Source organism: Larimichthys crocea, chromosome XII, assembly GCF_000972845.2.
Source record: "Larimichthys crocea isolate SSNF chromosome XII, L_crocea_2.0, whole genome shotgun sequence".
In the NCBI taxonomy this organism is placed as follows: Eukaryota; Metazoa; Chordata; class Actinopteri; family Sciaenidae; genus Larimichthys; species Larimichthys crocea.
In genome coordinates this window covers 17,571,975-17,587,915 of record NC_040022.1, presented here as the reverse complement: position 1 = coordinate 17,587,915, position 15,941 = coordinate 17,571,975, and the positions used below count along the sequence as shown (strand labels likewise).

The window sequence follows — 15,941 nt, the reverse complement described above, 5'->3', positions numbered from 1 at the left end:
CAGTAAAGGCTGTAATTTATAGTAAGCAACAATGCTGAAGAAAACACTCTCTTCATTGTAGGTCTGAGCGGTTATATAATTATCTTGACATCCTTCATAGGTGTGTTCAGTTCTGAGTTTACATACACGTCCTGCTTCAGTGAAACCATCCAGTTGTAACGATTTACTCTTAACAAAATCAGCCGACGCTTTATCTATTGATGGATGTTTATTCAAGTGAGATTTATTTGCATTATAGAAGTACATTCACTAATTTATGTAGTAAAATAATTCATAGAAAATCAAAGTTAAGAAAAATAGAATATTTTTTATGGTCACAGTGAGTATAATCTGACCTATTGCGGAAGAATACAGTGGCTTTGAAAGTGCTTCAAAACTGAAAAAACTTGACAGACGTGTGATGCATGCACAAAACGTAACATGCATTAGATACAGGCATCTGAATGAGAAACAAACTTGGAATGGGAAGCTGCTGTTTATGTCCTTTGACAAAAGGGCTCATTGATGATCAGGTCCTGGTGTTTGGAGAAAAAAATCCTTCACATCAACATAATCTGTTCTGGTGATGTTGAAAACCAGGCAGTCATGCAGTATTTGAACCTTAGGTCAAGGTTACTCAAGCCCCATTCAAGTTACATTTACTGTACATATTTTACATGGAAGCTAGATAATCAAGTTTTAATAGATACAGTGTAATACTTTGTGCGAAGTTGCATCTAGAGTGAAAGTCTAACGCTCGCTGACCTTACATGTGGTCCTTGTGACTAACGTGTTCCCCTTTAGTACAGGTGTGTCGCTGCCTCTGAACATTTTTACATTTATCTTCATTCATAATATTACATTGGTACGCCTGAACATTTATTAACTCTTTGAGCCAGAGTTTTCTAAATCAGTCAGCGGTCTTGATTCTCCTCTATCTGACTCATTGGAAGGCAATTCCTCCAGGGATGTGTTTAAGTCAGCTCTGTTCAGCTGAGTGTTAGCAGGCTGCATCGTTGGTTGTGTCCCATTCACACACACCACAGTCCCCTCTGATTTGCTAAAACTAAACAGCTTCCCAGGACTGAATGTCCTGTTAGGGGACTGTGACCTCTCCTGGCCACTAGGGGGCACCGATGAGCTCACTGTTGAACCTGGGGTTCCTCCAACTGCCACTGCTGGCTCCTTTTTCACCTCAGGCGACTTCAAGAACTTCAGAAATCCTGGCAGCTTTGCCTCACCACCTGTTGGGGACTGGGCTGGTGAGCGTGACGTGCCAGACGAGAACTTCCCCTGGAGAGGGATAATCTGCTTTAGCTTCATCACATTGTTGTTTCCCAGCAGAGAGCTGGGTCTCTTGGGCTTGTCCCCTGGCTTGCCTCCCGGCGTTTTGTCGTGGTGGTGCTGGTGCTGAGCGTCTGCCTTGTGATAGTCGCTCTCCTGACGGGCCTCGGCCTGCAGCTCAGCCTGACGATGGAGCTCTTCCTCTTCACGACGGCGTCTGAGCTGCTGTTGGAAGTGCTGCTGAGCCTGCTGCTCATGCTTCTAAATAAGGAGGCGTGTTGAAATGAAGACACAGGAGAGGAGAAAGTTATAGGAAGAAAAAGAAAGATGGTAAAAGACAGAGAAAGGGAGGACTGAGGGCATAGTGCTCTCAGTTCAGCTATTCACCCTAAATTCAGTCCTCTCTTGTATCTCATGTATCATCTTTACTGTTAGAAGAAGTTGTGATCCTATCTAGCAGATAGTTCACGCAAACAAGTTTGAAACTTGTTGTTATGCTGACGTTTGCTCATAATGGTGCTTTTCCTACGCCATAAAAACAAGAGTCACTGATGTGACACAACACTATACAAACAAGCATAGTCAAGCACATAAAGTTATGTTGTGTTCGGCTACACTAGTGTACATTTTTGGACAATGCACACTAAGACACAGAGGGACACAAGGGGATATATGTATAGAAATATGATAAAAAATCACACAAAGTGCACCCAGCAGCAAGCCTTGCGTTGGCCGAAGGTCTTTCAAGCTATGATACAACTATACCTTGAAAGCTTCCCTTCGTCGGTACTCTAGCTTGGCCATTTCTTCTGCTACCCAGCCAGGGATATCAGGGATGGCAACATGGATGATGTACTTTAGGAGGATTGCAAAGTGCTGTAAACCACCAAGACCACAAAGGGACAAGCTCAACATACAGTTAACGTCAAGGCACAGTCACAGTCCGTTTCCAATTCTGTATTGTTTTCACAGCACATCTCATACACATAACAAAAACTCTTGTGAGATTTTGTGTTCATTCATGGATTAAAAAAAAAGCAATTTTGAAGGTTTTGCACAACAAAAAATAGCACGCCATGCACATTTGTACTTCTTTTCTAACATTAAAAGGTGTCACCTGAGGAAAACAACTACAGTACCTGTGCATTAAAACTACAAAACTCTTCATGAACCAACCTGCATGTACCATTCACAGTACAGTGCATACCTCCAGTAAGACGATGGAGATGATGGTCATCTCAGGACTCAACCAGGGGAAGAGACGCTGTAGCTGCCCACACTGACCAATCAGGTAACAGTTAACTAAAATGGCTATCACACCCATGGCCTCCATTGCAGTCTAATGTAGAGAGGAAGACAGTGAGACAAGACAGAGGAATGACTGACTGATCAGACGGTGTACATTTTCCAAAACAAAACGCACTGACCTGCCATTGTCCAATGTTCTCCACCCTCTGTCCGAAAGGTCTCCGCAGGCCGGTACAGAGCTTCAGGGCGTCGCTGCGGATCTCGATGATGTTGTTGATAAGAGCACACATGGCCGCCAGGGGAAACGCTGAGGAGAAGAGCACCACGTAGCCGAACTGAATGAACATTTCCTGGTAGTCCTGAAGCGTGTCCTGGTGGGTACAAAGATCATTCATATTTGTCATAGGCGCACACACTATTGTGAAATTGGATACAGATGATTTTGTATGATGGAAGATTGTAAAACGAGCCCCACCTCGTACGTCTGCATACAGCTCTCAATCTCGGCCTGGGTCATAGCGACGGTTTTGGGTTCTTCTGGTGGATCAATCCATGACTTTTTATCCTCTTTCCCTTCACCTACATTCTTTCTTCTCTGACAGAGAGAGTCAGATTCCTTTGGAGAGGACACAGTGGCATTCTCCTTGGTCACCTGCTAATGTAAACATTAGACTACGATACTTTCTCTAGTGACTACTAAGTCATCTTGGATAGTTTCAGATGCATCAGTTACTATCAACCAGAAACATTGTTTAGTGGATCATAAGTGATAATTGATAGGGGTTATTTTTGACTCTATAAATTGCTATTCAGGAAAATACTACTTGTCTACCTCTAAGAAAGAGCATGACAATTCAAGACTAAATCCCTGGTTGAGATGGAGATTAGAGAAGAGGAAGAAGCCATAACCACAAAGCTAAAAAAAATAAATAAATCTTAGTAACAAACAGATCACATACTTGAGTCAGTGATTCACAATCGCTGTCCTCATCGCAACTGTCAAAAATGCTGGACGGATCCATCCCTTCCTCTACCATTGTCGGACTGTCCTCGAGGAAGCTGTCATACACTGTCTGCGTTTCTGTCGTGACGTCCTGGTAGTCGACCTTCTCTGTGAAGCTTACTTTACGTTGTTTCAGATTGCTGTCATTCATGTCCCACTCTTCCTCCGTCAGTCTGAATCCAGCTTTCAGATCTCCTCTTCTTCTTGGCTCTGGGTTACCATTAGCAGTGTGACTGACAGGGATCCCTTTGGGACCCAGGAAGGAATAGGCTGTCATTGAAGCTTGGGCCTTTCCCAGAGCCAGGCGGCCATATTTGAGCATGATGGCTTGCAGTAGCTCCCACAGCACCTTTGGGGTGAAGACACCCAGCTTGTTTTGCTCATAGAGATAAGGCTGGAGGACCTCTTTGATGTTCTGTAGGAACTGGCGGAAGATCAGTAGAGTGGCTAGCATCTGTGAGGAGAAGGACGATATCTGTCACCACTGACCGTATGAAGTAAAAAGAGAAAACATGCACACAATCCTAAAAAGCATCTGACACATATGTAATTTTTAAGAGGAGAGATAATAGATTCTTCTGTCTATAAAATAAAGTGTTGACATACAGTAATAAGCAGTAAAACACACCATTTGTTCAATTCAAAACATGTCCAAACACAGTGCCACTAAAGCTTTTCTTGGTGTGGTATGAGCATTAGCTATATGGTAACTAATTAAATGTTCTATTATTCTGTAATTGACCATTGTCTGGACTGTCCAGCTTTTACAAAGCCAAAAACACAAGGGGAGACATGGATTAAGGAGTTTATCTGCTCTAATGAAAGATATGTTCATTAGCAGGCTAACTGGATTACTACTGTTCGTAATATAGTAAGTGAACCTTACAGAGCCAAGAAGTATATCATAAACCAAGGTAACTACATTAGGTTAGTTTGGATTAGATGCTCAGAGTTCAAGGTAATGTTAGAAGCTCTATTTAGCTCCAGATAGTGTTACCATTGTCAAACACATTGGTTACTCATCTATAAAGAAAAATACAGTTTGAAATTACAAACCAGTACGTAAACTAAGCCAAATGGGGTAATGAATCAAATAACACAATGGCCGTATATTTATTTATATTTATACAAGGACAAAGTATCTCTACACTGAAATACAAGATCAAGGCCAGGTGAGGATGTTGACTTTTCACCCTTGGGTTGTAGTTTTCGCCTCAGTTTTTGAGTACAATATCATGTACAGTATGTGGCAGTGTATGTGTATTTAAGACCCCTTTTACAACATTGTTGTTTTTACCAACCCATGTTGCTAATTTTAGCTTAACGCAAAACAAAACTGACAGTGACCGGCTGTAAATGACAAGCTTGCTTTTGTCTACATCTGTCTGAAAACAACGGCTCGTTGTTTCAAAATTACTGAAAATTTTGAATGGCAGATTTTCACCATTATCCCTGTAAACTGCGTAGTGTGATCATGGGAAGCTTGACAGGCATGCATAACAACAGTAACTAAGTGGGGACGAGCCTCAGCTTATCTTAGCTTTCAATTGTTACTGTCTGTGATATTGCCAACAGTTATTACCTCCTTAAGTCGCTCCATGTCCTTGAGGTAGAAACCGATGTAGAAAAGGCTAAGGTAAGAATTGATGAATTCAAACTGTAAAACAACCACAGGAAGGAAGCATTACAGGAAGTCACACGCTGCGTCAGTCAAGATGGAATCTCTATTCTATCGCAGACAGAAGTGACTTACAAAAACCATCTTGATGATAAGATTGTTCTCGTAGGCACTCTGAAGTCTGTAGTTCTCTGGATGGAGAAACACAAAAATATATTCATACATACTAAGAAGGTGCCAAATATGTTTCATTTTAATTTCATTTCTCATTACACAATTCTCTATCATACATACATATATCACAGAGATATTAAATCACTATGAGAGTTAATTTTGTGTCTCTTACCCATATCATTAAGCCAGTAGGCAATCTTCTTATAGACTTCATCACATACGCTTACAGTAAGCGCCAAAAGTATCTTAGGAATGAATCTTGTGATACTAGGTAGCTCTTGAATCTCCATCACCACTTCCTGCAAGGTGCATTAGAAGCATGACAAATATTTAATGAGCCTTATTCATTCATATCTCTCAAATCCCACAGCTATTTTTAAAAGGTTATTAAATTAATATGAGCTCCCAGGAGGTATGTTTGAATGTGCTGTGTTTAACTTGTATAAGTGACACAGACTTAGTAGTATGGATCTTAACTTTTCTGTCATATAGTTTCTTGTTTTGCTGGGTTTTTTTGTTTGTTTGTTTGTTTTTAGCTCTGGTGTTATTAGTGACTTTTCTAGTAAGGGTGAAGAAATATCATCAATATCATCCCCATTTATCATCTTTGCACTATATCATGCACTATCATATATCAGGCAGGCATATATAATAATATCTGTTCAAACCTGCAGTTCCAGGCAGAGGAGCATAGCGAGGAAGACAAAACAGAGACAGAGGAGGCAGATGGGCAGGCTGACCAGCCATCTGAACAAAGCTCTTTTCCAGGGCGGGTAGTAGAACTCCTCACAGCCCGTAATGGGACTGCAGCGCTTCACGCCCTGCAGCGACGGCAGACGAAGAGAAAACAGCCAGTCATTTCTTTTTTCATCATCTTAGAAGGGAAATGGATTAGACATTGTGCAAAATGTTCTTCATGATAACCGACTGCCTGCTTGATTGCGTTTGGATTTTGTGGTGATATTTTTACTTCCATCAAAAGTTCCTCTGTTTACAGTTTCCTATCATGACCTGCCATGAATTCAGAACGCATGTACAGAAGTAACAACACCACATCAGTGACTGAGTTGCAACACATCCCACGTCATTGTCTCGTGTCATGATGAGTAATTATGATCCTGAAAGTACCTTGCTGAAAAGTTTAGCGCCCAACGTGGGGCTCGAACCCACGACCCTGAGATTAAGAGTCTCATGCTCTACCGACTGAGCTAGCCGGGCTGTTATGTGTGGTTCCCACATGTTTTGTTCAAGGAGGTGGTCCGCATCCCCTCCCCCAAATTCTCTATTCATTCCACACAGCAGGAAATGGGGTCAGGGGCAGGAAAGAGGCTGACACTCCCTCCTCTTCTCTGAGAGCACGTGGAGCATGAAGACACACTCCTTGTAAACATGATCCATGCTTCCAGGGATTGTGTGCTGATCCTGTGGAGTTGCGCAAGTGCTCACTGATAAATCAGTCAACCAGACTGACATTGATATTTGCCCTGAGGATAGTGGGACTGGTACTAGAAGTTTAACGTGGCTGTTTATGAGTGAGACGTGAAGTCCAGAGGTTTAATAACACATGGGTGTGAGTGTTATGCTTAGATGTTGTAAACACCCATTTTTCATCCATACATGCTTCAACTTCAGTAACAAATCTCACCCTGAACTGTGGCCTGGGCTCCTCCAAAGACTCAGCGGGGGTGTCCAGGGTTCCCCACCTGTAGGCCAGCTCTGCCTCTCGCCTCTTCCAGCGCTCCAGAAACAATGTCGCCCACACAACGTTGAAGAGGGCAAAAACCACACAGCAGATATCCTGACTGGTCTGCGAGTGAGCGTGAGAGATTCAAAAGACACTTATGTAACCTTTGAAAGTAATATTTATGCAGCACAGCTTTGTGTAGGTACAGTGTGCTGCTTCAACTTGTTTTAAACTCCTCTTCTTATCTTTACACGCAAAGGGAACGACAGCAAAACAGATCAAAAAATCTCAGTGAGATGCTCAGATTCTTGGCATTAAAATTATGATTTTCAGTGATATTCCAAACATTGACAGGCAGATCTTGTATCATAAATCTTGATATAAATTACCTGATCAGCCTCTGCGAGTATCCAGAGCAGAAAGCCAATGACAGCAGGGTAAAGCATGGAGTTAGTGTAGAAACCCAGCCAGGCAAAATACATGCCGATCTTCACTCCAAAGTAGTCACAGATATCATCTACAAAGCAGATGAAATATTGAGACTTTGAGAGGAGGAAGCATTATGTCCCCAGTAACAACACGCTTGTATAATTTTATAGAAATAAATAAATATAATGCAGATGTTTCATACCCAGGGGCTGCCTTTCACACACGGCCTGGACCCAAGATGTCATCAGCTGGTTGAGGATCCTCTGCTCATGAAGGGGAAACATTTGATGGATCACCCCTCGAGCCACTAACTCTGGAACTAAAGAGGACACATCATGAAACACACACGGTATCTAAGGTGACGTTTGCTCCATGTTTGACTGAACTTTGTCAGATCAGATGAATGCAATATTTACTGCAGGCCTACATCATTCCAAATGGTTCAAATATAACTTTGCACATAAAATCCACAGCACAAAGTACTGATGCTTTGGTTCAATCATAATAAATGACAGCATACTGATTGGCTGTCCCTCCAGGAAGTGAATGTTGTGAAGCACCTCCCCCTGTTTGGCTCGCAGGTTGTCCAGCCAATACTTTATGATGCTCTGACGCTCCTGAAAAACATCACAGTCATAATACATGTACTACATGTACTGTATGTTTATGACATATATTTTGAGTTTCGACACAAACTGTGTTGGCAAACAGTTTTGACTTCTGACCTGTGATGTAAAAAAGCAGAGCTCGCTCTCTATGTTCTCATAGATGTTGTCTTCATCACAGGAAAAACGCCGCATCCCGCCACCAAAATGCGGTTTGACGGCCTTGTGCATGCCCATCTGCTCTGCTCCCCGCAGTAAGCTGAGGATGAGGAGAGAGGGTAAGTCAGCAGCAGGATTAAACCTGTGTGCGGAAGCTGCAGATGTGTGATAGATTGGTGCATTGAGGAATAAGCACATAACAATCTGTAACACACGCACATACAGTAGCTGTAACTAACAGTGTGGTTTCTAAATTTTGAATTTGCTGACATGTGCCTGGAGGAATAGTTTACAGTTAGATTTTGCACGAAGTAAACAAGTTTTAACTTTCCTCCCCAGCTTCCGCTCTTTGTGCTGAGCTAAGACACCCAGTTAAAGCACAGGCATGAGTGTGGTATCACTTTTCTTGTGTAACTCCTAGCAAGAAAGTGAATAAGCTTATCTGCTCAAATGTCAAACTGTTCCTTTAATGTGTCAAACCTTTTAATATGCTCATAACTAGAGACACCCACGACAAAAAGATAAACGAAAACAAATGTGTATTGTCTTGTGAGGTGATGAAATATTCATAAACATGCAAATATATGGTGTTCAAAGGTTTGTATGCTTATGTTTGTTTAAACATACTAACATAACGGATAAACTCAACCGGTTTGATTGTCTCTCTGTTAATGTTGTTTTCCCTCCTTACTGAATACTGTAGTTAAACATTGCCAATAACCAATAGGAATAATATCTCAATCACCATGTCTGACTCTGTGGAAAAGTTGTCCAAAGTGTCCTCACCCAGATCATTTAAAAAAAGACAGAGGCAGCCCACTCATGCATGAAGTTTGGAGTCTTACCTCTCGAACGTTGTCGTGATGAAGAACGCGTGCGTCTGGGTGTGTTTATGCTGTCGAACCTGAATGCTGACTTGTGGGATTCCAACGCGAATCTGATTCAGGAGCCACAGCAGAGTGTGGTCATCTATTGCATCTGAAGGGAGGAAAAACGGTTTTATTTACAGTTTGATAGCATGGTTCTTGTTATTTTTATTTACAGCTGCATTTTTAGTAACGTCAACATTTTCTTAGTCTACTTCAGTTCCCTCACGCGTTTACTGCCATGTTTGCCAAAGGCAGGAAATAATGAGTTTACCGCTGCTTAAAGAGGTTGGATCAAACCCATTCTTCACTGCCCTGACAGAAGGGCTGAGAAGCAGTGGGGTGGAGATGGCAGTAAAAGGTCACTTCAATTAAATCCCTGTCTACATATATCACAAACATTTTTTCCATAGGCTGACTGATTACAGCCTGATTCCACTGGTTTCAGCCAACTGTTTGCAGCGTATTGTGTCTTCATTAAGCTGTTTTGTGTACCTTTTGTATCATTCCAACAATGAGAGCATTTTATATCTAAAATGAATTAAAATCAAATTCATTGCCTCTGGAGATACAGTACTTACTGTCAGAGGCCTGGCAATCAGCACATGGTTTGTTTTTATTTTAGAACTACAGGATACAATAGTCCATAAATCAGTAAAATAACGATTATATGATATGTTGTGGAGTTATCTGATGATCCACTATTGATTGTTCACATTTAAAGGCAGGGAGACATATTCCAGTTCCAGGCATGTCTAAAAATATGACGTTTTAATTTTATTTCCTTCACAATGTTGTCTATTAACATTTTTTAGATGCTCAGGCTGTGTGTGTTGATATACTGTACATTGCATGTTGCTTAGTTTAGCAGAGCAAACTGTACTGCTCTTTTTATTTAAAAAATATACTGTTGTTGTTATGCACCAAAACACCAAGACAAATTCCTTGTATGGGAAAATCTTGGCAATAAAATATGTTTTCTGATTCTAAATGTTTTTAGAATCAGAAATGTTAAAAATGACAACCGCCTTCATTTGAGTGACACCTCACACCACTTGTCACTCAGCAAGGTGTTCAAACTGTCTTTAAATGTAAATATTTTGCACATGAGACATGAGGGGATTTGCACTTGTCAAAGGACATTGTGAGTTGGAGTTGAAGGGTCTATTTAAGTGTAACAGCTGTGCAGTATTTGAAACTTAAGCAAAAACATGTAGGCAGTTCATCTGTCATTTTGTACGTAAGAACTGAAAACTGTTAAACTGTCAGTTGTAGTCTAAGAGATGAAAGCAGTTGAACTGTAAATGACGAATTAAGCGTCAGTTGGTTTGATGTCACTTAGGCTGCATGTGTACTAGTTTAAAACACTGAACACTGAACTGTTTTGAGCTTTGTGAGCCACAAGGAAGAGAAATTATGATCTTGATATCTGGTTGTTTCAGGGATTTTTTAATGCTAATTTAACAGCCATCTAAACAAAAGCTGTTTGTGCTCACATGTTAGTTTGATTTCACATTTCATCGTTGGTGAAAATCTGCTTTTTGAAGGCTGGAGCCTGCGTTGATGCTTGGACTACTTCTATTTTAAATTCCAATTAATGAGGATAATCAGTTCTCTTTGTCTCAATTAACATTACATGTGAGACATCACATATAACCTTCAGCTATTTTATGAAATATGCATCTCTGTAACAAGGGGAACATCTCAAAAACCATGATATATCTGCCAAACATAGTGTCTGCATCCCCAAAGAGGAACAGCAGTCACCCTCTGAAGATGACAGCCGTCAGTAGCTGTGCGTTTACATGTAACATAATAACAGGATGTGTTTTGGACATGTGTGTAGGTGTGTATGAAGTCAAATTGCAAATTTAGTTGTACCCACAACTGCAGCAAAGGGTTGGTCTGTAAATCCATATACACTAAATGGATGAAATGTTATTGTCCCCAGAGACCACTTTAAGTCCTGAGTGTCTGGCTGGCCACCAAAGATATTTAATCATGGTGCGCTGTTCTCTCTCTACAGTGAGGTAGTCATCCCAGGACAAGCAGGGAAGACTGGAGAGGCTGGAGTTTACAGTACCTGGGAATGTCATCAGGATATCACAGTTTTCAGTGGGCACCATCTTCAGCCAGGACTTCCGAGACATAATGTAGTGTCGGGCCTGCAGAAGACGCTTCCCAAACAATTTATCTGAAAGGAAATAAAGGTGGCAGCAGGGTGAGAAGGTGAGAGCAAGTCTGATCGAGGTTAATAAAGTTTAAAATGAGTGCGAAAGCAGGCTCGACAGAGTGCGTGCGAGAGAAAAGGCGGACAGGCAGATGGTGATATTTTCTCATCAGGGTCATCTAGGACACAGATGACAGGTTAGTCATTAGTCTCACTGTGCCACTCATCACAGACAATATTTGTTTTTGTCCTTTCCTATTTTTTCGCCCTGTCATGGCGACTTAAAGGGAAAAGATAAAATGACAGAAATGTCCAAAACAATTGTTCAGCCAGCGTGAAGGTTGACTGTGCTGCACGGTCATATGACTTTGAGTAAATGTTATGAGCTCTAAACAAATAGGCGATGTGTATACTGTGTGTAAATAGCCACCAGCACGCTGGCTTTGCGGATCTGTCTCTGAAACCATCGGATGTAACCAAAGCAACAGGCCCTCCCTAGCAGTGTTATCCAACTTGTACTTTATTACAAAGTGTAAGCTCTAAAGTCATACTTTTTGCCGCTTCTTCTTTCACACGTCGGGTTCTCACACTAAATTCACACTCTCTGTGTTACACAGGCACAAAAGCCCATTAGTAACTGACCGGTCTCTTTATTGTTCACTGAATACTGTGACACTCTCTCTGGACGTGTTAGGATTTCACATTCTGCAGCACACTATCACATCACCTACTCATCCCTCTAACTGAGCGCTAACAGTACTGCTGTCATGTTTTAGAACAACATGCCCGTATTAAAAACGTAATACTTCTGTAATACATGACAGAAACTAACAGGATCATATTTCTCGCGCAGTGCAGCAGCACCGTGTGTGTGACAATGATGAAATCCAAGTCAAGTCAACAACACTGGAGGCTTCCTTCCTTTTTTCTTTCATGTTCTGTATGTTTCTAAATGCTTCAGGGTGCTTGTCTAACAATGTTTGATGAGATGATCCTCTGCGGTCTAGTGCCTGTGGTCTAGATACACACAGAGTATGTAAGACAAAAGGAAAACAGTGACTTGACTTTGGATTTCATATAGACATATGTTCTACCTTTTGTTGTTGTGAGCACTATAGTCTTACATGGACTTGGCTATAAATTGCTAGTTTACCATTGTAACTGCATAATGGGATTTTGACATATCACCGTCAATAATGATACATTATTTCATTGCCAAATTTAATAAAGTTATTTCTAAGTCAGAGGTCTCACAGAATGACGTCCAGCATGGAGAAAATGTAGCTTAACGTGATTTTTCATAAACAAACATATAACAATAACAATAAATATCTTGATACGTGGATAAAGGTTCATAGATATGAAAACATGTTGATTCTGACGTATTGCTAAAAACTGTTACAGCAACTAATAACATCTACCCAGAAGTTCTAAGAAAATCTAAAATAGTTTTCATTTCAAAGAGCACAGTGAATCAACCTTTGAATGTTTAAAGTTAGTTTGTGTATTTTGTAAGCATGCATCATCAGTCCTGATCTATATACAAGAAGTCAAGATGAAAATCAAGGCAATAACTGCAGTGAGTGATGTAGTAAAGGTTGCATGATCATATCCAGATGACCAGACCTTCGCGTGAGTCTCTCCTCTTTGCACAGAGATGCTCAACCCAGATATAGACATGATAGATAATGTCAGAGCCCCAAGTTAATAATATAATAATAATAATAAAACATCAGATTTTCTGTTTGATCACTAACCCTCATCATGCAGTTCCAGCAACAACCATAACACCAGTCATTTGCTTACTCACCACTGAAATATCTCTGCTCTAAAATCCTCCAAGTCTTCAGCACCTGAGACAAAAAACGGACACACCTGACATGTGAGCCTGAAACACAATCTTTACTCCTCTCAGAGTGGAGCAGAGCCTGTCGGGACATGCACCTCCGCTGCACATGACTCCTGCATGCACCTGTGGACCACTAAAAGCCTGACTGACTCTTCCCGGGCCTGTGTGAATCGGAATGCGCACCATGTAGCGGGAAAAGAAGAGACTGACCGATTATCCAAACCCAGTTACAGACGATTGACCTCTCCAGTGTCCTGTGAGTCATCCAATAAAGTCTATCAAGCGTCAGTGACTGCACCATATTGCTTTCTTTCTTTGCTGTCTTTTATCCCCATCTTTTACAGATGATCACACACCTCTCATCTCCACTGCGCGAACAGGACACAGGAATTTATTTGGCTGTTTTTTCCGTGACACTCACCGAGCACTGCGGACGGCGATAAGGACGTTTGCTGCTGTTGCTGCTGCTGCTGCTGGTGGTTGTTGGTCCTGTCCTGCTGATCGCTTGTTGGCACCGTCCTCTCCATCCTCTCCCCTGCCCCGTCGCTGCCGTCGAAGTCTGTGGTGCTGCTGCTGCTGCTGCTGCTGCTGCTGCTGCTACTGTTTACAGTAGCGTCGGTATCAGCTGCTCCGGTGCTCGCCGCTTGCATGGTGCACAAATACTCCAGGTGGTGATGGGTCTCTGGAAGACCGCACTACACGGAGGACTCGTGCTTTTATTGCATGGCTGTTACATGTAGAGGGAAACAACCCCCTTAGTGTACGTGTTAGATGAGGAGGAGGAACATGATCATGGCATCTACATGGACGTTACGCGCACTTGTCGTGACTGGGTGGTGACGACAGAGTTTAGGGAAACACCGCGCGGCAGGCTGCAGCTCTGTAAACAATCACATGTACAGGTAGCTGCAGAGCTGCAGGTGGTTCAGTCACACGGGATTTTAGTGACACTACTGTAGTCCCACATTGACTTTACATGAGATAGATAGATAGATAGATAGACACTACTACAGACATACAACCTCCCCCCCTTCTTAAGACAAGATACCAGGTCCTTTTGTCTTTGTAATGTCATAGTAAATTCAATCAACAGACAAAATGGTGTGGAAACACTTCTGGAGGGGCCATCTCCTGCAGCAGACAGAGGTGTGAGAGGGGTGGCCCTCAGGTATAAATATCTAGGTGTCCCCATATTCTGGGTCCTTTCTTCATCTTGGACTGCTCGCGTGTTGAATTGACCTTTTCTTTAAAGAAAATAAAACCTTGTCGGCCAGCAGAAGTCTCTATTTCATTCCTCACCAGCAGCAGAGAAATTTCCACAAAGATAGATAGATAGATAGATAGATAGATAGATAGATAGATAGATAGGTTATAAATAGAGATTTAAAAAGACTATGTACAATTAAATTAGACTGTAGAAATTGTGTTAAAGTCTGTGTAAAGGCAATTCTCAGATTTCTTTCAATAGTTGCTGAAAACGTGAAAAGACTTTGAACGGTATACTACTGAAAGTCAGAGGTTCAAACAAAACTTTGACCACTCCCGTGTTGAACTGATCTTTTCTTTAAAGAAAATAAAATCTTGTCGGCCGGCAGAAGTCTCTATTTCATTCCTCACCAGCAGAGAAATTTTCACAACAATAGATAGATAGATAGATAGATAGATAGATAGATAGATAGATAGATAGATAGATAGATAGATAGATAGATAGATAGATAGATAGATAGATAGTAAATCAACCACTATAGACGCACAAGCTCCCCCATTCGATACCAGATCCTTTTGTCTTTGTAACTTGTGATGCCTAGACTCAACTTTGCAATTGTAGTAGTAAATTCAATCAACCACTACAGACATATAACCCCCCGCCCCCCTTCTTAAGACAAGATACCAGGTCCTTTTGTCTTTGTAATGTCATAGTAAATTCAATCAACAGACAAAATGGTGTGGAAACACTTCTGGAGGGGCCATCTCCTGCAGCAGACAGAGGTGTGAGAGGGGTGGCCCTCAGGTATAAATATCTAGGTGTCCCCATATTCTGGGTCCTTTCTTCATCTTGGACTGCTCGCGTGTTGAATTGACCTTTTCTTTAAAGAAAATAAAATCTTGTCGGCCGGCAGAAGTCTCTATTTCATTCCTCACCAGCAGCAGAGAAATTTCCACAACAATAGATAGATAGATAGATAGATAGATAGATAGATAGATAGATAGATAGATAGATAGATAGATAGATAGATAGATAGATAGATAGATAGATTATAAATAGAGATTTAAAAAGACTATGTACAATTAAATTAGACTGTGTAAAGGCAATTCTCAGATTTCTTTCAATAGTTGCTGAAAACGTGAAAAGACTTTGAACGGTATATTACTGAAAGTCAGAGGTTCAAACAGTTTTTAGTCCAGGATTTTTTGCACAGTCCTAAAGGGTGGCTCAGTGACACGCTGAGGCCACCCTGAGCATACCCCTGCACCCCTAGCAGAGAGCTAGAGGTTAATTCATTTCGCTCAGAGTGTTTCAAAGTTAGTCATGTCATTTTCTGAACTCTGAAATCTGAAACGTTTGAGTCACTTCAGAATTGCTGCTCCCACGTGTTGGCCTGGCTTCAGTGTAATGAGTGGACAGACCCCCACAGTCCTGGAGCTGAGAATACTTCTCATTTTTACACTATTTTGACACCTAATTTCATAAACATGACTTTAAAGTCACAGCATTGAGCAGAGGTACAAGTTTTGATATATGAACCTTTTAGCATGTCGAAAATGTAGTTTGACAGTGTTTGATATTATTCACATAAGCAGGATTAATCTACACAGGCCCATGCAAAACTATTTACTGTATGTCACTGAAATTCTCTTTAATCTTTAGAGTG

The 15,941-nt window shown here is 41.3% G+C and overlaps 1 protein-coding gene and 1 non-coding gene across 5 annotated transcripts; both read right to left on the bottom strand.

Moving 5' to 3' along the window:
• Positions 1–188: 188 nt before the first annotated feature.
• On the bottom strand, positions 189–13,916 carry ano8a (anoctamin 8a). 4 transcript variants are annotated; one of them, XM_027284720.1, is made up of 18 exons: positions 13,490–13,916; positions 11,133–11,243; positions 9,029–9,161; positions 8,145–8,283; positions 7,940–8,036; positions 7,622–7,738; positions 7,380–7,507; positions 6,952–7,113; positions 5,975–6,127; positions 5,479–5,605; positions 5,268–5,323; positions 5,097–5,171; positions 3,471–3,968; positions 2,987–3,166; positions 2,691–2,882; positions 2,471–2,602; positions 2,029–2,139; positions 189–1,524 (listed from the first exon to the last, which is right to left on the bottom strand). In XM_027284720.1, exons 1-18 carry the CDS (start codon positions 13,716–13,718, stop codon positions 862–864), a joined length of 3,303 nt encoding a protein of 1,100 aa, XP_027140521.1. In that variant the 5' UTR covers positions 13,719–13,916; the 3' UTR covers positions 189–861. The 4 variants fall into 4 exon arrangements, with proteins under 4 accessions (XP_027140521.1, XP_027140522.1, XP_027140523.1 ...); XM_027284721.1 differs by having other exon boundaries at positions 189–1,521; XM_027284722.1 differs by having other exon boundaries at positions 2,987–3,127; positions 13,490–13,915.
• On the bottom strand, positions 6,452–6,524 carry trnak-cuu (transfer RNA lysine (anticodon CUU)). The gene has a single exon. It is a non-coding gene; the product is annotated as a tRNA-Lys (tRNA).
• Positions 13,917–15,941: the final 2,025 nt, after the last annotated feature.